General features: G+C 44.5%; 1 protein-coding gene across 2 annotated transcripts in view; it reads left to right on the plus strand.

Annotated features, from left to right (window-relative positions):
* Positions 1-19,711, plus strand: part of AK2 (adenylate kinase 2) — a 23,814-nt gene extending 4,103 nt beyond the window's left edge. Inside the window, exons 2-7 of one of the 2 annotated variants that reach the window (XM_004371981.2) lie at positions 7,442-7,567; positions 10,705-10,815; positions 10,945-11,039; positions 15,271-15,343; positions 16,561-16,756; positions 18,793-19,711. In XM_004371981.2, the coding sequence (XP_004372038.1) occupies positions 7,442-7,567; positions 10,705-10,815; positions 10,945-11,039; positions 15,271-15,343; positions 16,561-16,756; positions 18,793-18,797 (606 nt within the window). In that variant the 3' untranslated portion in view covers positions 18,798-19,711. Of the gene's footprint in view, positions 1-7,441; positions 7,568-10,704; positions 10,816-10,944; positions 11,040-15,270; positions 15,344-16,560; positions 16,927-18,792 lie in introns of those variants that run through there. The other variant, XM_004371980.3, reaches the window with a different exon arrangement.
* The last annotated feature ends 3,279 nt before the right edge of the window (positions 19,712-22,990 follow it).

Consider the following 22,990-nt stretch of genomic DNA (forward strand, 5'->3'; position numbering starts at 1 on the left):
AAAATCCAGAGCTTCAGTTTCTCTTGAGAAATCAGAAGGTCTGCCGGTGCTGGGCCTCCATTTCAACATGGCAGCAGTCACCTGCCCCTAAGCGGCACTGTTGTTTTCGATGGTCCATGTGCTTTCCTGCCCCCTGTGCAGTTCCCTTTGCTGCCTGTGGCTAACTTTGACCCACTTCATATTTGACCCAAGCATTGCCTGCCTGGCCCCCATTGGCAGATGTTTGCAATCTTGATGTAAAATCTCTAACCTGGAGTTTGTGTCTAGTGCTTGCTCAGTGGTGTTTGTGTGCTTCCCACTAGTACTTTCTTTTATACCTGCATGACTAAGATCGTCTGTTTCCCATTAACACTTCTCATCTTTTTTTTTTTAACTTTTTTTTTATTGTGACTTAGGTAAAAGTTGACATAGCAATTAGTTTCTCATTAAATAGTTAATACAAAAATTGTTTTGTGACATTAGTTGCCAACCCAGCGATGTGTCAATGCTTTCCCCTTCTCTACCCCAGGTTCCCTGTTTCCATTCATACAGTTTTGCTGTCCCTTCCTGCCTTCTTGTCTTTGCTTTTGGGTTGGTGTGCCCATTAGTTTCGTATACATGATTGAACTACGAAGCACATTCCTCACGTGTGTTATTGTTGACCCTATAGACCCATGGAAGCAGCCGTTGGGAAATCAAACGATGCATTGCATTGGGCAAGTTTGCTGCAAAAGACCTTTTTAAAGTGTTAAAAAGCAAAGATGTCACCTTGAAAACTAAGGTGCACTTACTCAAGCCATGGTGTTTTCAGTTGCCTCACAAGCATGTGAAAGCTGGACAGTGAATAAGGAAGACCAAAGAAGAATTGATGCCTTTGAATTATGGTGTTGGTGAAGAATATTGAATATACCGTGGACTGCCAGAAGAAACAAACAAATCTGTCTTGCAAGACATACAAACAGAGTGCTGCTTAGAAGTGAGGATAGGAAGACTTTATCTCACATACTTTGGACATGTTATCAGGAGGGATCAGTCCCTGGAGAAGGACAACATGCTTGGTAAAATAAAGGGTCAGTGAAAAAGAGGAAGACCTTCCACAAGATGGATTGACACTGTGGCTGCAGCAATGGGCTCGAGCATAACAACGATTGTGAGGAGGGCACAGGACCAGGCAATGTTTTGTTCTGTTGTACATAGGATCACTATGAGTCAGAACTAACTTGACAGCACCTAACAACAACAATAGACCTGTTTAATCTTTGGTTAAAGGTTGAACCTCGGGAGTGTCTTCAGTACTAGTTAAAAGGGTGTTTGGGGGCCATATTCTTAGGGTTTCTCCAGTCCCTGTCAGACCAGCAAGCCTGGTCTTTTTGTGTGTGTGTGTGTTGAATTTGAATTTTGTTCGACATTTTTCTCCTGCTCTGTCCAGGACTCTCTATTGTGATCCCTGCCAGAGCAGTTGGTGGTGGTAACCAGGCACCATCTAGTTGTTCTGGACTCAGTCTGGTGAAAGCTTCTCACTTTTAACTAAAGTAGCATTTGGAAACATACCTGCTTTTGCTTTCAACATGATAATGTTTTAGAACATCTAGAATACTTGGTTTTGTTATATTATTTAAATAACCTTATTTCCCTGTCTTGTCTTTTGGGGTTGGAGGGTCCTGCAGTATGGCCAAAACCAAAGGTGTGTTTCCTGCCAGCCCCTGCTCACAGTTTCTCCTATGTGTCCACTTATGTCCATTCTTCAAGGCCAGGTGCACTTGGGCAGTCAGCTTCCATCTTGCGGGTCAGTCTCTATCAGTTGTCACTGGAGCTCACAACAACTTTGTGACACCCACACTCTTATTCCCCCTTTTACAGTTGGGGAAACTGAGATCAGAGGGCTTGTCACTTCCTCTAGGATACGTAGCAAGTAATTGGCAAAGTGGGGATTTGATCTTGCATCTGAGTGTTTCAAAAGCTCCTACTCTTTCTGCTGCTATATTCTGCCCCAGGTTGGATTTTTCTCCTACCCTTGCATGTTTCGTTGGATGTATTTGGTGCTGGAGATGCAGAGAGTAGCCCTTGCCCTCAGAAGGATGTAATAATTACAACATAGTCACCCTTTGCTCAGTTATGCGACAGACCCCAAGCTAAGCATTTTATATGTATCATCTGATTTAATCTTTCTGCAACCCTAGGAGGTAGGTCTTGTGATCCATACCCTCTTACTGGTCAAGCAACTGAGGCCCATATACTTATAGTAAGTAGCAAGGGCAGGATTTGAACTTATGTCTGTCTGACTCTAGAGCAGAGTCACCATCTTACATTGTTGCTTTCTAATCTAGTTGGAGAGGCAGAAATGAACATACATGCAAAAAATACACACTAGTATAGGTTGCCATGTTGGAACTGTCAGATGAGTGACTCTGACAAATGCTGGAATATTCAGGGTTAGAACAAAAATGGAATCCCTGGGTGGCACAAACGGTTGAATATTTGGCTACTAATCAAAAGGTTGGTGGTTGAAATCCACTCAGAGACACCTCAGAAGAAAGGCCTGGTGATCTGCTTCTGAAAAATCAGCCATTGAAAACCCTATGGAGCACAGTTCTGCGCTGATGCACGTGAGGGTGCCTTGAGTTGGAGTCAACTCTACAGCAACTGGTAGAACAAGAACTATAATTTGTTGAGTGTCTCCCATTCATCCTTCTGTCCACCTCCGATCTATAGATAAGGAAACAGTCTCAAAGAATCACTGGCCTAAGGTTACATGGTAAATCAAGAGGCGGAGCTGAAATTAAAATACAGGTTTCTGTGATTTTTTTAAAAAAAAACTTTTTAATTGTATAAGATAGAGAGAAACGTGCAAATATAAGTGAGCCACTTGATGGATTTCCACAATGTAGAACACACTTGTATAGCTTACACCCACGTCAAGAAACATAACATTACCAGCACTGTGAAGTGCTCCTTGTGCTCCCTTTCAGTCGCACGCAAGCACACACTCCCCCAAGGATAGCCAGTAAGGCTCTGTGGGTGATTTTTTTGTTTTTGTTTTTAATGCCATGTAGTATCATGGATAAGAGCTAGAGTTTGACAGTCTTGCACCAGTTCCCAGCTCTGTTGTTACTAGCTGTGTGACCTTGGGCAACTTAGCCTCTGAGTTTCATCTGTAACATGAAGATAAAAATAGTTTCTACCTCATAGGTTTATTACGTATTATGTACACTAAATGCTGTAAGTAATGCATTGAAAATTGCTTGGCACATTGCAAATAGTTAAAGTTAGGTAATGTTGATATGATTCCTCCTCAGAGGAAGAAGGGATACTTGGAGAGGTTTTTTGGTGGGAGAAATGTGCTCAGAATTTGACCATAGAAAGGAGTAATGCTTAGACCAGTCGGAGAAGGGAGAGGGCATTCCTCTATAGAGAAGAGCTTGAGCTCTTTGGAGAGGCACTTATTTTACGTTTTTGGGAACCAAACATAGAGCAGCTTGTCTGCAGGAGTGCAGGGTATGCATACAACGACTACCAGTAACCAGTTGCCATGGAATTGATTCGGACTCATGGCGACTGTGTGTGTGCGCGTGTGTGGCGGTGGGGGTGTGGGGGGTGTTTAATGGGTTTTTAATGGCTGGGGTTTTTTTTAAAGTAAATTGCCAGGCTTTCTTCCAAGGTGTCTCTAGGTGGACCTCCAGCCTTTTGGTTAGGAACTGAGTACATTAACCTTTATACCACCCAGGGATCAGTAAAAAATTCAGAGGTTGAGATATGTAAGAAGTAGATGGTGGAGGACACTGAGTGCCAAGGCAGGAAATTTGGACTTTTCCTCTGTTGCACTGGGGAGATGTTGAAGGCTTCTAAATGTGAGTGGTGACTGGGGCAGGGTGGGGGGCATGTCCAAGAGTATTTTAGGAAATGATTCCAGCTGTGTGTGCAGAAGCATTGGAGATGGGAGTGGGAAAGACTGGAGGTAGAAAGATAATGGCAAGGTGAGAAAGCGGGGGTGTTTGGGATTAATTCAGATCTCAGTGACTGATACCCGTTGCCATCAAGTCAATTCCAACTCATAGCAACCCTAAAGGACAGTAGAACTGCCCCCATAGGGTTTCCAAGGCTGTAAATCTTTATGAAGCAGACTGCCACATCTTTCTCCCATGGAGAGGCCAGTGGGTTTGAACTGCCAACCTTTGGTTAGCAGTCGAGTGCTTAACCACTGTGCCACCAGGGCTCCTCAATGACTGATAAAACCGAAACCAAACCCACTGCCTTCGAGTTGATTCTGACTCATAGCAACCCTGTCAGACAGAGCAGAACTGCCCCAGAGGGTTTCCAAGGCTGTAAATCTTTATGGAAGCAGACTGCCACATCTTTCTCCCATGGAGCAGCTGGTAGGTTCCAACTGCGAACCTTTTCGTTAGCAGCCTAGCGCTTTAACCACTGCACCACCAGGGCTCCTTCAATGACTGATAGTTTTCCTTTATTTCCTAAATGCCAGCCAATATGCTGAATGTTTTTGCGTACATAATCTTGTTAAATCCCCACAATAGCTCTGAAAGTAGACATTGTTAGCATACTCTATGGATGAAGAAACTGAAGCTTTAGGAAGGCTAAGTAACTTGTTCAGAGTGACACAGTGAGTAAACAGGGCCCAGTTTCCAACTCAGGTCTGTACCACTGCAACACCCAGTTTCGTGCCATTACCTAGGGCTTCTCAAACCGTGTGTGTCAGAGACCCAGGGCAGCCTGAGAACCACTCAGTCATAAACTAAAGGGTGGACCTGGCATTTGTATTTTTAGCAAGTGCCCCAGATGATTGTGATAATACACTGATATTTGAGAACCACTAAACCCACAGTGTTGCTTCTCCTGTCGTTTTGCCATTTCCACCCACTCCCCCCAAAAGCTCCCTGTTGACTCTTAATGGTGATGAGCCTGGTTCCTGGGCTCGGTAACAGTCCATGGTTTGTGAGCCACCAGTGACTCAGGGCCTCAGCAGCAACCGAGTGATTGCCTGAGCTCTAGATCCCATCTCAAAGTGTGGTTCATTCAAGCATCCCCTGGAAGGTTGTTAGACATGCAGATAGATGCTCAGGCCCTACCCCAGATCTATGGAATCAGAATCTGCATTTTAGCAGGATCCTCAGGTGATTTGTGTGCACGTTAAAGCTTGAAGTGTGAGGAGGTTATAATAGTTATTTCATCAGGCTTTTTCTGCAGTTTGCAAATAAAAAGTAATGTAAAGAAGAAAGACCATGAAAGAAGATCTTTTATTGTGTGCCGGATATGTTTGGTACTTATTTAACCCTCACAACTACCCTATGAAGTGAACATTATCCCCGTTTGACTGGTGAGGAAACTAAGACTCCGAGAAGTTAAGTAACTGGCCCAAGGTCACACAGCCATTGGGAGCTTTAGCCAGGCTTACAGTACAAATCTCTCTCCACAGTCCATGCCCTTTGCAGCCTACCACATTGACCTCCAGGCAGCCAGCAGGGAATGAAGGAGTTAGTCTTTCATCTTGCCATGTCTTTTTTATTGGTATGTGTTCTTCCATACAGCTGTAGACTTCAGTCACATAAGAGTCCTGCAGTTTGGAGGTGATAAAAATAGAACAAGTAGGTTCTGTGCTAATGGCTCTTTTCTGAGTTGTTTTTGGTCAGCCTTTCTCCTTAAGCAAGCCTGACCTTCAAATTGTTCATCCGAGCTGATTTCAACAGCCAAGGAGAAAGATTGGCAGAAAGCACTGTTCTGTTCTCTAGAAGCGTGGTCACAGTGCTAGCCTGGAGGACCAGAAGGTCTTCCATTGCCAGAGGGTCCTGACCTTCATTGGTGTTCCAAAGTGCAAAGTTTTAACCTCTTCTCAACTGAGTTTCATTTTGCTATGAAGTCATTTCTTTGTTTGAACTGAATCAGTCCGTGAATCACAAAGCAGAATTTGCTGCATTGAGCCCGAGCTACTTAACCTTTTTTTTTGTGTGTGCCTAATGGCTTAATGATTAAGCACTTAGTTGGCCAGTAAGTGAAAGGGAGGTGGTACAACGCCACCAGCTGTTCCGCAGGAGAAGAGACCTGGCAATCTGCTCCTATAACAATTAGAGCCTAGAAAACCCTATGGGGCAGTTTTACTCTGTCACACTGGGTCACTATGAGTTGGAATCGCCTCGACGGCATACATCAACAGAAACATCTGATGAATTGGTTTGAACAAGGGTCCAGACCTACTAATTTTATAAAACAGTTTGAACCAGCAAGGTAAGTATTTTGCTTCTTGAACTGGTTCTATTCCCCATGAATCCTACATTCTCTTTTGCCACTACAAAACCAGTGTTGAACTGTCCGGAGTCTCTTCCTTTCTAATTCTGCATTCTGATGTGTAGTCCATCAAACTGTGAGCTCTTTGAGGACAGGGTATGTGTCTCCTATACATCTCTGTTTCCCTGGCTTTCAGCAGGGTTCTTGGAAGAGGCATTCCGTAAATGTTTTCTTTCTGTATGAATGAATATGGAATTAGGGCAGGGGTTATAGTAACAGCCAACACTCATTGCGAATTTACTATGTGCCAGGCCCTGTATATGCCAAATTCTATATAATCTTTTCATCAGCCTAGTGATGTAGGTCCTATTACTGTCTCCATTTTACTCAGAGGAAGTTTGAAACTTAGAAAGGTATAGTAACTTTTCTCAAATCACGTATCTAGTGATTGGTTGCCTGGAGTCTGTGACCCAGGCAATTTGACTCTTAACCGAAAGGCTATACTGCCTCCTAAAACTTAATATTTAAATGCTTTCTATTTGCCAGGTACTCTTCATATGGAACCTTTTTTGCCTTCATTTTAAACAGATGAAGAAACAGCCTCTGAGAGGTTAAGTGATTTGGCCAAGATAATGCAGCTACCTAGTGATGGGGAAGAGAAGAACCAGGTCTGCCTGCAGGCAAACCGATGTTCTTCACCCTGCCCCAGCTGCATCCCAGGCCGAGTGGCTACAGTACATGACTATCGCACAACCCTTCCTTCAGCAAATATCCATTCAGCACATGTTATGTGCCAGACATTGTTTCAAGTTCTTTTATATACATTATCTCATTTAAACGTCACAGCGTCCATGTGCAGTGTTGGTGCTCTTATTTTTATTCTGCCCATTTATAATGGAAAACTGAGACTTATGTGTCACTAGTGTGTCTAGTGGAAGTAGTGATAATAGCTAATATTTATCACAGTTTCTCATGTGCTGTGTGCACTGTTTTAAGTGCTTTACATGTATTTTTTCATGTAACTCTCACCACAACCCTATAGTTATTGTACGTTAGAACATAACGTAAAGTACTATTATCCCTGTATTATAGGCAAGGAAATACCCTAGGCATTTGCCTGAGTTCACACAACCGCTAAGTGGCAGGACCAGATTCACACCCAGGCAGTATGGTTTCAGGACCTGCAGCATTAACTGTATCTTGGTTTTTGTCTTTCTCTCCACAGGCACCCAAATTGGCCGAAAACTTCTGTGTCTGCCATCTGGCTACTGGGGACATGCTGAGGGCCATGGTGGCTTCTGGCTCAGAGTTAGGAAAAAAGCTGAAGGCAACAATGGATGCTGGGAAACTGGTAGGTTTGGTGGTACCAGTGAGTGTTGATATTCCTCAGAGTCTAGATCTGCTCTATCTAATATGGTAGTCACCAGCCACATGTAACTAGTTGTTATGGATAGAACTGTGTCGTCCCCCCCACAAAATACGTGTTGTAAATTCTAACCTCTATGCCTGTGGTAGAGCCCTGGTGGCTCAGTGGTTGAGAGCTCAGCTGCTAACCAAAAGGTCAGCAGTTCAAATCCACTAGCTGCTCCTTGGAAACCCTGTGGGGCAGTTCTGCTCTGTCCTATAGCGGCGCTATTTGTCAGAATTGACTCAAGGGCAACAGGTTTCGTTTTTGGGTGTATCTGTGTTTATAATCCCATTTGAGAACGGGCTACCTTTGTTACATTGATACAGGATTAGTGTAGGGTGTGTCTTGAGTCAATCTCTTTTGAGATATAAAAGATTAAACAAGGAAGCTAACAAGCAGAGATGGGGAAGACTGATGCCAAGCCACTTGAAGATCTCCAGGGAACCAGGAAACAAGCTGAAGGAACAAGGACCTTCCTCAGGGGCTGACACAGAGAGAAAGCCTTCCTTAGAGCCGGCACCCTGAATTCGGGCTTGTAGCCTTCTAAAGTGAGAAAATAAATTTCTGTTTGTTAAAGCCACCAATTGTGGTCTTTCTGTTATAGCAGCACTAGATAACTAAGATGCTACTAGTTATATTCATTTAAATTAAAGTTCAGTTCCTAAGTCACAGTAGCCACATTTCAAGTGTTCACTAGCCAGAAAGTTCTTTGTGACAGCCCTGGGCTGTAGGGTATTTAGCAAACTGGCAGATTATATATGGACTTTTAGAGTAGCAGGTTATTTCATTTGTTCTGTATTTATGGCACTTACTTATTTTTATTTTATTCATTATTCTCAAGGTTACTTTGTGCTGGTATATTTTGTAATACACCCAGTTTTTAGAGCTAAAATGAAACTGCCATCCCTAAGGCCAGAAACCAGGGATATATATTCAAGAGAGGATTCATGAAGCCACAGAAGGGTTTTTTAACCTACTTTTGTGGCTTTGTGTTCTGTGTCTCTTTACAGGGGAATCACTTGGCAATTGTGATGAATGTAGTCCTTCCTATCAGGGAGATACAGTAACATTTTCTCTTAGTTTTAGGACAGTTGGTTTGATTGACCGAGTATAATCTGTTGTCCAATAAATCTTCTTGATTAGTACTAGAGCTTAGTTGTAACTGAGCTGTTCTGGGACCCAGCCTTTGGGAATGGCCTTCAGAAGTCATTTTATGCTTGGTCCTCTGGTCTTTACATATCTTAGAATGTTGGTGGGGAAGGTGCTGGACTTTGCCTTCATCCCCAAGTTACTTCCTGTTAGGCTCTGAGATTCTGTAGAATACAAAACAAACTTGTTGCCATCAAGTGGATTCCAACTCATAGCAACCCTATAGGACACAGTAGAACTGCTACATAGGATTTCCAAGGAACGGCTGGTGGATTCAAATTGCCGGCCTTTTGGTTAGCAGCTGAGCTCTTAACCACTTCGCCACCAGGGCTGGTGAATGGTGCCCTGTAAAAACGGCATGGGGGAAATGTCTGACCTCCTCCAACCCCACAATGGGGAAGGAGACCCAAGATCAACAGCCCAAGGCTGATTCCTTTGAGGTGGACGTCAGACACACCTCCTTCTCTCTGCTGTCTCTACTAGTTCTGACACCAACCGTCCCTCCCACAGCACTCTCTACTGGGTTCGATAATTCATTGCAATGGCCACACAGAACTCACAGACCATACTTACAATTATAGGGTTTATCAGGGAAGTAACAGTTACAATTCAGGCTCAGGAACACTCAAGATACAGTTCTTCTATCAGGATGGCCTCTTGCCAGCAGTGGTTTCAGTCACCCCTCTCCCTGGCCCTCAGCCTCTGTCCAAAGGCACTCAGCTTTCTCTCTCCATGGACCAGGAAGCCTGCCACGCTGTCTGCTGCTGTAGCATCTCTCCTTCCTTGGTGGTGGTGGGCTCCTCCTCTCTGCCCTGAAATTGGCTCTCTTTTAAGACAAAATTGACCAATCCCCCTGGTAGGCCACATTCCCTATCACACAGTCATCTGGGTGGGAGTTACAAGACCACAGCTAGAAAGGCCACACACGAAAGTAATTAATTGCACTGCATGCCCCCTGCCCACCTGCCGGCCTCCTTTCTAGTTTTCCCTTGGTATTAGTGAGGCCTTGAGTGAAGCCAGAAAGCCAGATATTTTGGACTTTGGGTCTTGGCAGAGGATCCTGTACTAAAAAAAAACTTGAATGTGGCAGTGAGATTGCTAATCTCCAGCCTTCACTTATACTTTGTCCCCAAGTTCACAGCTGGTCCTGGGAGATAAGAACATTAACTGCCGAGTTGGGCAGCCTTCACTGTAATGCTGCAAGGGAACTTTTCTTTCTGTGAGACCCAGGAAAATAACCAGTTTTTGAAAGCTGGAAAGGGTCCTCATTGGGATTTTTATAAAAGTGCAGAGGTGTGTTGGGATGGCTCCTTGATTCCTTGGTTTTGACTCCATCTTGCCAATTCAGTGAACTTCTCTGTTGCCACGTGTCCAAAATGGTCCAGGTATGTGATCAAGCACACACCTCAGTCACATTACTGTTAGCCTAAGCAAAATTGTGGAACAGTGAAAGTTGGTGCCTTTTTGCATCCTGGCTAACCCCTATTCTCTCCTGGAGCCCTCCTCAGGTGACCTCTCAGCCACATACCCTACCTTTCTTGTGCCTTGAGGACGGCTGATCGCTGATAAGCTGTTATGTGATGGTTAGGACACTGACTTTAGTGTCAGGAGAGACCTTTAAGACCTAAGACATGTATGGAGCTGTCCTCATGTGGTGACAGGCAGTGGGATCTTCTCTCACCCAGATTATTGGGACACAGGAGAATTTCTAGGGAAGAGAATGTGTCTATTGCAGCCACAGAAATAATCATGAATCTTGATCTTCCAAATAGAGCCGCTCCACATTTGCCCTGGTATTTGCTTCTTTGAGGTCAAGAAGTCATGCTGTTTAGTAAGCAGGGTACGCAGGTGCAAACTTTTGACTCTGGAGTTGGGCTAATGTCATCCGGTTAACAGATTGAACCCAAGGCTGTTTTGTTCTTGACTTCTAGGTGAGTGATGAAATGGTGGTGGAGCTCATTGAGAAGAATTTGGAGACCCCTTTGTGCAAGAATGGTTTTCTTTTAGATGGCTTCCCTCGGACTGTGAGGCAGGCAGAAATGGTGGGTTGTCTAGCCTTTGTATCATCATTGCATGAAAATAAACTCTCAGCCTTTATCTCTTAATTCCTTTGAGGGAGATGGGTTTGATTAATTTCTAGTCGCTTAGGTGGGCCACACATTCTTTTACAGCTCGACAACCTCATGGAGAAGAGGAAAGAGAAGCTGGATTCTGTGATTGAATTCAGTATCCAAGACACTCTGCTCATCCGGAGAATCACAGGAAGGTATTTGTCTCCTGAACTCTTGATAGGAAGATTCCTTCTTCTTATGCTTCCTCAAACTTTGTCAAACTGTGGGAATTGCTATTGCTCAATCCCAGCTATAAAGTTTAGTGCCTTTTTAACATGGATTGGTTTTATTTGGTGACATCTGCTGAAGTGGTGACATAGGATGGGGATGGGGAAAGAAGAGCAAGAGATTTGAAGTCAGACAGCATCTCAGTCCTGTCACCTTGTAACTCTGACCCTAGGCGAGTTTCTTAACCTTTCTAAGGCTATTTCTTCCTCTGTAAAGTGGAGTTAATAGTACCTGCTCTGAGGAACTACTATGCATGTCAGATAATAAAATGCATGGTTCAGAGCCTTGCTTATAGTAGGTGGTCAAGAAATGTTAATTTTCTTACATGTGTATCTATTTTAGTGCTTTTTTTTATCTGATTTCAGTTGGGGTTGCTATATCTTGCTATAGGCTTTTTAATAATTATAAAAATAACCATCTACACAAAGTTTAGAAAATGGAGGAAAAAAATGCTCATAGTCCAGCCACCTTAGCCAAGGCCACTATTATTTTCTTGTGTGTTTTGCTTTAAAGTGTTTGTTTCTTTTTAATAGTCAACACTGAGCACAGAAATGCTTTTTCTTCTGCTTTTAAACATGTTTGTTCTGAAAGACAATTATTGCTTTAGGCTACAGTTTCCTGTATCCTATTTTGCTAATATTCTCCCATCTGCTTTGTGCCTTCCAGAAATGTGTTGGAAGCTCTCAACTACCAGTGGACCCTCCCTTCCTTTATTGTGCCTTCCTATTCTTTATTGTGCCCTCCCATTCTTTATTGTGGGCAATAGCTTTTTTATTTCTTTGTTATTTTAATAGTCTCAGGAAGGCGGTCACCCCACCCTCTTGAACCAGACATCCATGACTATTACTTTTAATTACTGCATGATACTCCGCAGTAGATGAATCATCGTTTACTTGATCATTCTCATATTGTTGTACATTTGTGTGTCTTTCAATAGTTCACTGTTAAATTGATGCTTGATCATCATAGTGCATGTAAGTTTTTTTATTTAATTAGAGAGGAAATGTTTTCTTATTTCCGATTTTATTACTTTGATTTTCTAATGTGGGTCGATGTTTGTCCATGTGTCTGTAGTCTGTACTTTCAAGGAGAGGCAGACATGTAAACAGACAGCAAAGCAACTGCTAGAGATGTTACCTGGAAGGCTATACAAGATACAGAGGATCCACCTTATATTAATTTCTTTTCAACTGTCTAGGTTTCATGTTTTCAGCTATTCCGTAGACTCCTTCAATGCAGGGACCTTGTCTTTTACTTCTTTGCATCCCCACTGGGCACAGAATAGATGAGCAAAGTTGATCTAGACCAAGAAGAGATAGGGTTGACAGTAGGGACATCACCAGGGCTGGCGTCTCTGAGGTGCACAGCCTAGGGAAGGGGAGATGTTAGCAGAAGCAGGTGACACCAGGGGCCTTTGATTCGATTGGCCCAGCTTCCTGAGCACCTGCTTTGTGCACACCACAGTGCTAGGTACCAGAAGCAGGGCACTGGAGGAGATATAGAAGAACAATATGAGGCCCATCTCTGACCTCTTGAGAGTCTACAAACCTGAGCTGGGCTATTTGGTACAGTAGGAAGTCCAAGAAGAGAACCTAGGGGCAGGAAGGGAAGGCTGACTAGGAAAGATGTAATGTCAAAGTCTACCTTCCTGGATAAGGAGGGTTTCAGTGAGACTTTCCTTAAAGGTAGGAAGGTGTGGGGGAGGCGGAGTGCATTTTTACCTGGGGCTAATGGCAGACATGTCTACCCAAAGTTGGAGGAGTGGGCTGGAGGGCTGGTAGTAGAATGAGTGCTGTTGGAAAAGTAAGATGGCAGCTTGACTGGGGAAGGTCTGCCAAGCTGAAGAGGTAGACTTGACAAAGTCAGGAGGCATAGTTGGTTCTTGAGCCATTGGATATTGTGGGAGAAACAGCATTCTGAGAACATTAGCTTGGTGGTTGAGGCATGCAGGTTAAAGTAGGGGAGGGGAGAAACAGACAAGGACCCCACCTAGAAGCCTGGTCATGACCCACATGTGAAGTGATAGAGGCCTTGAACTGGGGTTGAGTGGTACAGAACAGAGCGATTCTAAAGAACAAAACTGCAGAGTTACTGTAGAGGGTCAAAGTGAGAAGACTCAGCTCCTTCAGTTTGGAAGTGGGTGGTTTAGTCTGAACCCCTCCCTCACAGAGGAAGAAACCAGGCAGGCCAGACTAGTAAAGCTGTTTTTCCAAGTTCACGCAGCAGATCAGTTGCCGAGCTAGCACCAGAAGTCTGCTTTCTCGCCTTTAGTCCACTGCACTGATTGTTGGAAGAAAAAAGAGGCAGGAACTAGTTGGTTTAATATGGATCGTTTCTAAGCCTGAGGTGATAAAGACCACACTGTAACAATCTTCTGAATTAGCTCTGGCCTCATTTCTAATAATTTTATGAAGTATTGTTTTATTTCTTGAATATGTATGTCTAGTTGTTTTTTTTTTTTTTTTAATCTATTCAGTGTTGGCTCTGGTAACTACTATCCTAATGTCTAAAGTGTCACACACAAGGTAGCATCCCAGACCTGATCCTTCCATGCCATCACCTCCTCCAGGCCAGGCTCAGTGGCTTGTGGCACTGTTTTGGTTGGTACTTGAGACCAGTCCCAATCGAGAACTTGGAAATTGGGCTTTCTTTCTTTCATATCCCTTCTAGGAAATGAGCCTTGCATTCCTCTTAAAATGATCTTCGTGAGTGGGGAAAGAGCAATGTGTTTTGTGTAACTGGAGAGTTGAGGGGATCTAGGAATGAGTGGTAAGTGTAGAGATGTAGAAAGAAGAGTGTCGTATTTGTTGCAGTCTGGGTATATGTGCTGTATGTTCTGCAGAAGGGGAACAGATACCGTGGCCCAAGTCTCATGCCCCCAACCCTTTCCAAAGAGAAAGCTGCGGCTGAGGCCAGAGCCTGTGTTATTCCTCTCCCTGGGTCTCCCAACTGATGCCATCAGCTCTGCACCAGAGGAGCCCCTCCAAGGACTCAAATAAAAGAGGGCCCAACCTCACAGTACATGATTGCGGTCACAGACAAACTCACTCCTCAGTATAGCTTATTTTCTCTGCTGTGACCTTTCTCCCCAACACCCACTCCCACCTATACCATAATTGGACCACCTGGCCCCCCAAAAATGTGCTATGGTTAAAACACAGTGTCCCTTTTTATAAAGGTGTGGCTTCAATAGTCTAACACAGAATTTCCCAACGGATATGCCAAGATATTGGTTCCCTCAGCCGTCAGAACAGCATGGCAGGGCCTGGGGTGGTGATAACTCCCCCAGGAGAAGAAAACAACCTCTTCTGTTTACCCCCAAGTTCTGTACAAAAATTATTTTTGTGTGTGCCACGATGTGGAAAATGTTGGGAGACTCTGGTCTAACAGACTTTCATGAGGAAAGTAGCCATCAGTTAAAAAAGCAAACACCTGGTTGGCTCAGAATTAGGAAACTGCATGAACTCAAGTGAGTCCTGGCTGCTGAGCAGTGTTGGGCATGCCTGTGACCAGCTACACATTGAGTTCCAAATAAATACTTGTTCTTAGGCTCTTTATTCCATGACTTGTTTAATATTGCCCTATAATAGTTAGTCTGTCCTTTAACTGTGTGACCTCAAAGGTGTGCTACATTGGCTGGTGGTGTTTACATCCGTGGGACATATTTTTCCTGTGACGTCTTTCTGGTTTTGTAACCAAACAAATCTAGTAGAGAATTACCACATTTATGAGGTTTATTCCCATGTTTTTCTCTTCTGCTAAATTAAGCACTGAGCAAGGATTTTGACTAGTTCTTTGTAGCCCCTGGATTCAGCTTAAGGCCTTAGTTAATGTTTGCTGAATGGACAGATGAATAGGATGCTAACGGTGTGAGACCAGCACCAGAGTTCCTTCTCTCAAGTCCTGAATTAGGTAGTTATGCCAGCAGTTGGCCTCTTGAGCCAGATACTCATGTTTGGGCAAATTAGAAAACATACCAACTCTGGCATAAGCTGTCCTAGAAGCCCAGTTATTTTCCTAAGCAAGAGATGCCTTTAGCTGGGTTCTCTGCTGGGTGAAAGTCCTTAGATCCAGTTTCTCTGTCTCTGCTTGTCACCCTACCAACCCTGGAGCTGTACTTTCAGGCAACCTGGCTCATGTTCATTTGTTGTCTTTCAGGCTGATTCACCCCACGAGTGGCCGTTCCTACCATGAGGAGTTCAGCCCCCCAAAGGAGCCCATGAAAGATGATGTACGTGAACTCAGGATAGGAAATTTTCTTTTCTTTCCTCTTCGTTTGCTGTTTCATTTTCTTTCTTTGTTCTTTCCATCTTCCCTTTATTTCCACCAACATTACTAACTTAACAATGAGAAATATCACTACCAAATAAGTCAGATGAGCTGTGGCTGATCTATACAGTGTCTCCCCAAGTGGTTTACTGCTTGACCCTGAGGTAGCTGCCTTCCCAGGACCCAGAATGTACCTCTCGTCTGTCTGGAGCAACCCCTTTCTGGCATCATGGTGACCTAAGTGGTCAACTAGTCAGGAGAAGGCTGCTTAGCAGCCCAGAATTAGAGCCAAGGGGGTAGGAGGCGGGGTGGGGGAGTGGGCAGGGGGAGAAGAGTGCTAAAGAGAAATTTGCTGAGCAGTCTCAGAAGGATGTCCTCTCTCTAGTGACTACTCTGCTGTGTTCTCCAGGTTCAGAATCTCTCCTGAATCTCTTGGCTAGATTAATAATGTCAAGTTCTTATGACAGTCTTCAATTATAAGGGGGAGGGTCTCATACAGATTTTACATGTTCACTGTAACATTTGCCATAAATAGTCCGTGTGATCTGTTTCAAAGCATGCAGGCAGCAGTAAGAATTTCTCAGCTTTATCTTTGTCACCAGATAAAGTTCATCAGGTCATCCTAGTTCTATAAATACAAGTTCCAAAGCCATCATCTCAGCTTATTCACATCTCACAGAGTTGGTAATTCTACCATTCACAGAGTTCTTTCTCACTTCACTTGCCACTTTTAGACTGTTGATGGGTTAACACTCTAGTAAATACACTAAATACTTAGGCAGGTTATAGCCAGTAATGAATCTCTGATGTCAGTATATTCTCCTGATCTCAGGTGCCTCTGTCTTCCTTGCTTCTGACGCTATATGTGTTCATTACGGAAGCTAAACTGCCTGAGCACAAAGCTGCGAGAGAAAGACATTGCCCATCTTTCTCTCAAGAGCCCCTTTCCTCATGCTTGCTATTGCTGACAGACTCTCTGACTTCTCTGGACCAGCTGGTCCGCTTTTAGGAGTGGTAAAGTTCCTTGTTGGAGCAGCTCTGGATTGTCTGTCTCTCCTCTGGTGGACTTCGGAATCAGACAACATCCTGGACAGAATGGTCCCTTCTCAAATCTGCATCTGGCATCAGATAGAAAACCTTGGTAACAGTCCTGCCTTTCATTCCCTTTCCTCTTCTCAGATCACTGGGGAACCTTTGGTCCGCCGATCAGATGATAACGAGAAGGCCTTGAAAATCCGCCTGGCAGCCTACCATACTCAGACCGCCCCGCTGGTGGACTACTACCGGAAACAGGGCATCCACTGTGCCATCGATGCATCCCAGACCCCTGATGTCGTGTTTGCAAGCATCCTAGCAGCCTTCTCCAAAGCCACATGTAAAGACTTGGTTATGTTTATCTAATGTTGGGTGCAAAAAGGAATTTCTTTCTTTTTCCTGTCCCTGTTGAGGAGGGGTGGGAATGACAGGACAGGCAGAGGGAAGTTTACTCAGACCAGCAAGAATATCATTTGATGTACTGATTAAAGAAGCACTTGCTTGATGTATCTTTGGTGTGTGTGCAACTCTCATCTCATCTCTGTGTGTGTGTGTGTTTGTGTGTGTGTGAGTATAATTATGTGTACACTCTCCTACTTTCTAAGTTACAGGTTAGGTTGCTTTACCGGCAGTTTAATTCTTACGCCACACTCTTAGTTTTATTATATGACCAAAATAAACTAACCCAGGTTATCTGCCAGGCACCCCAAATCCAAAACCTCATAGTATTTATTCCATCTCCAGCAGCTGATGAGGAAAAGCCCAGAACCACATGAAGTCAGACAGGGTCAAAGGCCCTGATGGCAGATTGTTGGCAGGGAATTCCACTTGTTTTCTAGCCCACAGTGACAATCCACATGAGTCAGTGTGTAGACAGGGATCATTAATTTTTTCCCCTAAATGGAAGAAAAACGGCACTTAATCACAGATTCCAGAAGTCACTGGGGGAGGGTATCACCATAGAGAGAGCCAGGCCAAGTTGGCATATTTTTGTGATCTGTGTCATGGTGCTGTACAGTAGGAATTTTGGGGGACCAGTATTTGAAAACTGAGTTGTTGCCAAAGAATTAAACCAGGTGAAAAGTTCTTTTGAATTCAGATAATCATCTGAACATTCAGGCTAGGCATCTGAGAACAGCCAAATCCACTTCCCCAAAGAGAGACCAGGGAGGGTTTTTTTGTTTTAATTTTTAGGTTTGCCTCTGTTTCCAAATGAGGTAACTTATTCTTGGATTCATTTTGATCAGAGTTTGTTCAATCCCAGTCTCTCCAGGATGTGAATCCCAAATCAGTGTGTTCCTTTTAAACTCAACCCCTTTCCCTTCCAGATCCAATCCTTCACCCCTTACTTCGTGTGGCTGTGGCCACAGACAGCCCCTGAAAAGAGCTCGCCTATGACAGTAATCAGCTTTTATTCCTGACCTCAGCTCCCCAACCATTAACTGTTTCCTGGGGTCTGTGCTGTGCCCTTTTGTCTCTGGCTTTAATTTGTGGCAGACAGACAAGTTAACAGACTGCTGTGAGGGACCAAAAAAAACAGCAGCCCTGGAAAAACCATTAGAAAGTCAGTGGCAGTTCCAGTAAATAATGCTGCCTGCCTCTGTGTAATCTGCTGACCCAGTGGAATGGACTCTAAAGGGCCCAGTCCCATGTGACCTGAGTTCTCCTGCTGTCGGTGGGGCTACCAGAGGGCTTACTCCTGTCCACGTGGAAGCTGGGCATGGGTACGTGGCCTTGTTGCTTTCCTCTTTTTCTGGCCCAAGTGAGTGTTGGCTCTGCTCTGCCTTGTTTCTCTGGCTGTAAACTAACTCTGCCCATTCTTAATGGAAATCCAGTCTGGTATTGTGTGTTTCTGGGAAGCACATGACTTCTGGGAATGGGCAGGGAGGAGGAGTGAAACCAAAACTATCAACTGTGCCTGCAGAGAACTGGGAAGGACATCCTTCTCTGGGTGGGGGTGGCCTCATGAATCTCAGAGTCTACTCCCTTTGATGGGGGTTGGCTATAGACACTTGGCCTCACAGTTGAGGCCCCTGAGTGTTTGTTAATTGAACGTGCATGATTCTTGCTGAAATATTTGTCATCCATCCACATGCATTCACATATGTGTGTGTACACGCATGCGTGTGTGATGGGCTGCCAGTGAGAACTAAAAGATCACGGGATGCATGTGCCCTTCTCTGGGTGGTTAGGTTTAGATTTTTGCTTCATTTAATTCCAGAGTCTTAACCTCAGCAGGCATGAGCACTTTCACCTGGCAGAGAAATGTCCAGTGGTTAATGCATTTGGTTGCTGGGGCGTGCATGCCAGCGTTCTCTGATTTATTTGGTTTTTAAAAACCCATTTTGTTTCTCTCTTGTTTCCTCTCTATTTCAGCCTAGTAACAGAAGGCCAGGCGAGACTGCACCGTTGCTCATCACCCCACGGCGTGATCCCTGCTCTTAGGTGCTGGGCAGAGGGGAGGGGTGGTTAGGGTAAGGATGGAGAGGGAGGGGTGATCAGGGGCCCAAGAGGAGTATTTGAAAGAGCAGCAGTGTTACTGTAATGAGGTGGTTTCTTTTTCACATAGGTGGGAGTTTTTTAAAAGTATAAATAAAGGAGAAAATTAATTTTTTTAAAAAAACACTCATGGAGGTTGTGGGTAGAAATAGGGAAATACACTATTATAATTTCTACAGAATCAGGTTTTGATTTACTCTGTACTGGTGACAATATTTTTTAAAGCCAGTGCCCTAAGACCTCAGCTTTTATCTCAGAATCTCATGGGTTGCCAGCCCAGGAATGCAGGAAATTGAACTGTTGTGCTGTCTGTCCTATAGCTTGGAATAGGGAGACTTTGACTACTGAACCTGATTCCCCACACCATGAGATCAAAAAATCATCTCCACATTTGAAAAAGATACAGGGTGCATTCATAGGGATGGTGGCTTAGCAAATCAGGTTTATACTGGAGTCATGGGGAGGGGAGAGCATGCTAGTCTCAATCTCTTCCCCTGACTTACCACCGATTTACCAGTCTACCTGCTCTTGTGGATCAGCTCTCAGCAGCCATCCAGCACATGCCACAATCCTATGCTCTTGCCTTCTTCCATCCACTGTGTGTGAAGGAACCCTTTTTAATAAATAAGCAAGTGTCCTAAGCAATATCCTCCAAAGATTGTCCTTTCCATCCTTAAACCCTGTGACTGGGATCACTTGACAGCACTGTGATGTACTGTTTTCAATGAGGTGCCTTTCTTAAGTGACCAAATGCTGCCTTGTTTGGCCTCTAAGTCAATAAAGTATGTTAAAAGTTTGTATCCCCTGTTGTGGCATTTTTTGAAGGGATCTGGGCTAGAAAAATGACATTGAATTCTGGACCTGGCTTGGAAGCCCTTTCTTGTGGTTAGTAGAAGCCTTATGTTAGAGATCTAAGTGTTTATTCTTAAGAGGAGCCTTCATTCTCTTGACCTTCAGTTCATATGCAGACTTTCCTTAAGTCCAGGGACAAGGCAGGTTGGTCTAGTGGAGACAGCACTGTGCTTGGAGTTCAGGGGACCTAGGATAAAACCCAGCCAGTCATTCACTCTGTTCCTGTTTCCTCACCTGAAAAAGGAGGCTGGTAATGCCATCTCCTCAGACTTGCTGGTATTAAATGAAGTTTATAAGGAGAAGCTTTTGGTTGGTGCCTGGCACACAACAGACACTGGATAAATGTTAGTTGGTGAGGTACACATAAAAATATCTATTTGTCAGGTTGGGTAACTGTTGAACAGACAGTTGTCCACAGTCTAGAAAACCAGTGCTTCTAATCCCTGAGCCAGATTTTTGGTTGCCTTTTCTGTCTCTTTAATACCCTTGGTTGCTTCTTTGTCCTTCCTAGCAAAAGTGAGCTTAAATCATTTGTCCAGACTGAAGTGTTTATGCTTTTTGGAAGGGGTGTCTTTGCCAGTGAGGTTTCTGAGAAATGACTGTTGTTCCTGAAACCAGAGGGCACTCAGCTTGAAGCGCCACCATTTCTTTTCAGGCTTTCTTATTACTGAGAAGGGAAGAGTCATCACTGGCATTTTAGCGCCTGCCCCCTGAGCCAGCCCTCCCCCTTCTGTCTCACCACATTCCCACTTCTGCAGAGTCATTTTCAGGTGTCCACGTGACTTATTTTCTCTGGTGCTTTCGTTTCCTGAGCTATTTAAATGCCACATGAAAATTTTCTTCCACTCTTTGGTCATCATGTAACCAATTGAGGGGAAATACTTTGTCAAACCTGCCTGGGAGGCAGCATAGTGTAGTTGAAAAAAACCGAAAGAAGACAAGGTGTGCTGTCATTTCTTTACTTCTTTGAACCTTGGTTTTCTCATCTGCAAACCGAGAATCTCTGCCGTTCCTTGAGGACAAACATTGCACCAGGTGCTGTGCCAAGGCTTCACACCCATAACCTCATTCATGAGGTTGGAACTGTTTTATGAGTGAGGAAACCAAGACTCAGAGAAACGAAGTAACGTTCCTACGGTCACACATAAGGGGCAGAGCCGGGACTCAAACTCAGCTTCTGATACCAGAGTCTGTCCTCTTGACCTTGTTTCTTAAGTGATTTAGTGACTTGTGCAGCTCTACTGGCAAGAAGGGCCCTTCAGGTCAGAGCTCTTTTTCATGGACACTCACACTGCCAGAACTGATTATGCAGAAGCCACTGCCAATTCTGGGAACTCAGGGCATGTGTCTCAAGATCTCTTGTGCACCAGAGGCTGGACCAAGATGGCGGAGTAGTCAGACGCTTCCGGTGGATCCTGTTACAACAAAGACCCGAAAAAACAAGTGATTCAATTATCTATGGCAGTCTGGGAGCCGTGAACATCAAAGGCAGAGTTGAGGAACTGGACCGAGTGGCAGGGGGAGGGAGAGACAGTTTGGAAGCAGCGAGGAGTTGCCAGACCTGACCCAGTGACAGCCTGAGCCCTTCAGGCCTGAGCAGCTTGGGGCCGAGCGGTGAGGCACGCAAGCGATGGTGCTCCGGAGGCGCATTTTCTGCACTGGCAGAGACCCAGCACCAGAGGGTCTACACGGCCACCCAGAACCAGTGAGAAGCAGCCCTCCACGAAAGATAAGTACTTGTGTACAGCTTACCACACAGATCAGAAACACCCACCTTGGGTAAAAACCTGTCTCCCATTTGCCTCCCTGCTCCCTGCTCTGCACTGGGTCCCAGACCGGCTTCAGCAATTGCGCGTCCCCTGAGCTGGAAGTAGGATCCGTCACATGCCTGGAGCCATTCTTCCTGCCTTGGAGAGTGAACAAATTAACAAATGGGGGAAAAAATAAACTGCCGGCTACCCTAAGCCAGGAACTCAGGCACAGGCATAAGGGATCCATGGACTTCGAGTGCCTTTCCACCTGCACAGACTTGTGTGGGCTCATCTCAACAGCGTAGGCCCTTGTTACCACAGTACAACAGGGTATATACTGGAAGTCTAACTTCAACTGTTTCAGCTCTGCAGTGGTAGGTTCTTGACATTTGACACTGCTCTGCCCATTAAGCAGGGTATTCACCTACCCACATCAGAGACCTGAGGACTGGTGGCTCCACCAGTGATAGGCGCCCATGAGTAAGAGCTGCCCCCCAGTCCTTACAGCCAACAGCATTAGGTGCTCATAGTCAGGCTGCAAAACCCACCCACTTATGCGCTGTAGGGAACAGGGACACGCCTTCCTCATGGACCACTCAGGGGCGACCGTCAGCCCCCTGCCTTGCTCAGAGTGTGTCCCCCTACTGCAGCCAGATGCCAGTGCCTATCTAGGACTGTAAGTGAGAGCCTACACCACACACTTGGTGCCTATCTACCTGGGCACCTGAGCTGAAGCCATATAGGAGGAGTGGGCGGACTCCTGAGCTCACATACCTAGTAACATATCTAACCACCTGGTGACAGGACATTAGAGCTTCAAAGGTGGCAATAATCAAACTAGCTCATACAAGCAGCCTATTTGGGCATATCAAAACAAGAATCTTGGACACAGTAAGCAAACATAAAATAAATAAATATAATAATTATTGATGGCTTGGAGACAACAGTCAATATCAAATCACATAAAGAGGCAATCCATGATGGCTTCAGCAAGCTCCCAAAATAAAGAATCTAGAAATTTTCCAGAGGAGGAACCAGAGGCAGAATACGAAAGATTAATATACAGAACTTTTCAAGAAATTAGGAAGGAAATTAAGCAAAACACAGAATACACAATAGAGGAAATTAAAAAGATTTAGAGAAGAGCATAATGACAAATTTAACAGGCTGCAAGAATCCATAGACAGCAATCAGAAATCCAGAAGACCAACAATAAAGTTTCAGAATTAGACAACTCAGTAGAAAGTCATAGGAGCAGAATTGAGGCAATGGAAGTCAGAATTAGACCAAAGATAAAGCAGTTGACAGCAACTTATTTGAGGAAAAATCAGACAAAAGGATTTTTAAAAAAACCCGAAGAATTATTTGGGACTCTATCAAGAGGAATAACCTACGAGTGATTGGAGTACCAGAACGGGGGATAACAGAAAATACAGAGAGAATTGTTGAAGATTCGTTGGCAGAAAACTTCC

This window comes from Trichechus manatus, unplaced genomic scaffold (genome assembly GCF_000243295.1).
Source record: "Trichechus manatus latirostris isolate Lorelei unplaced genomic scaffold, TriManLat1.0 scaffold00015, whole genome shotgun sequence".
In the NCBI taxonomy this organism is placed as follows: domain Eukaryota; kingdom Metazoa; phylum Chordata; class Mammalia; order Sirenia; family Trichechidae; genus Trichechus; species Trichechus manatus.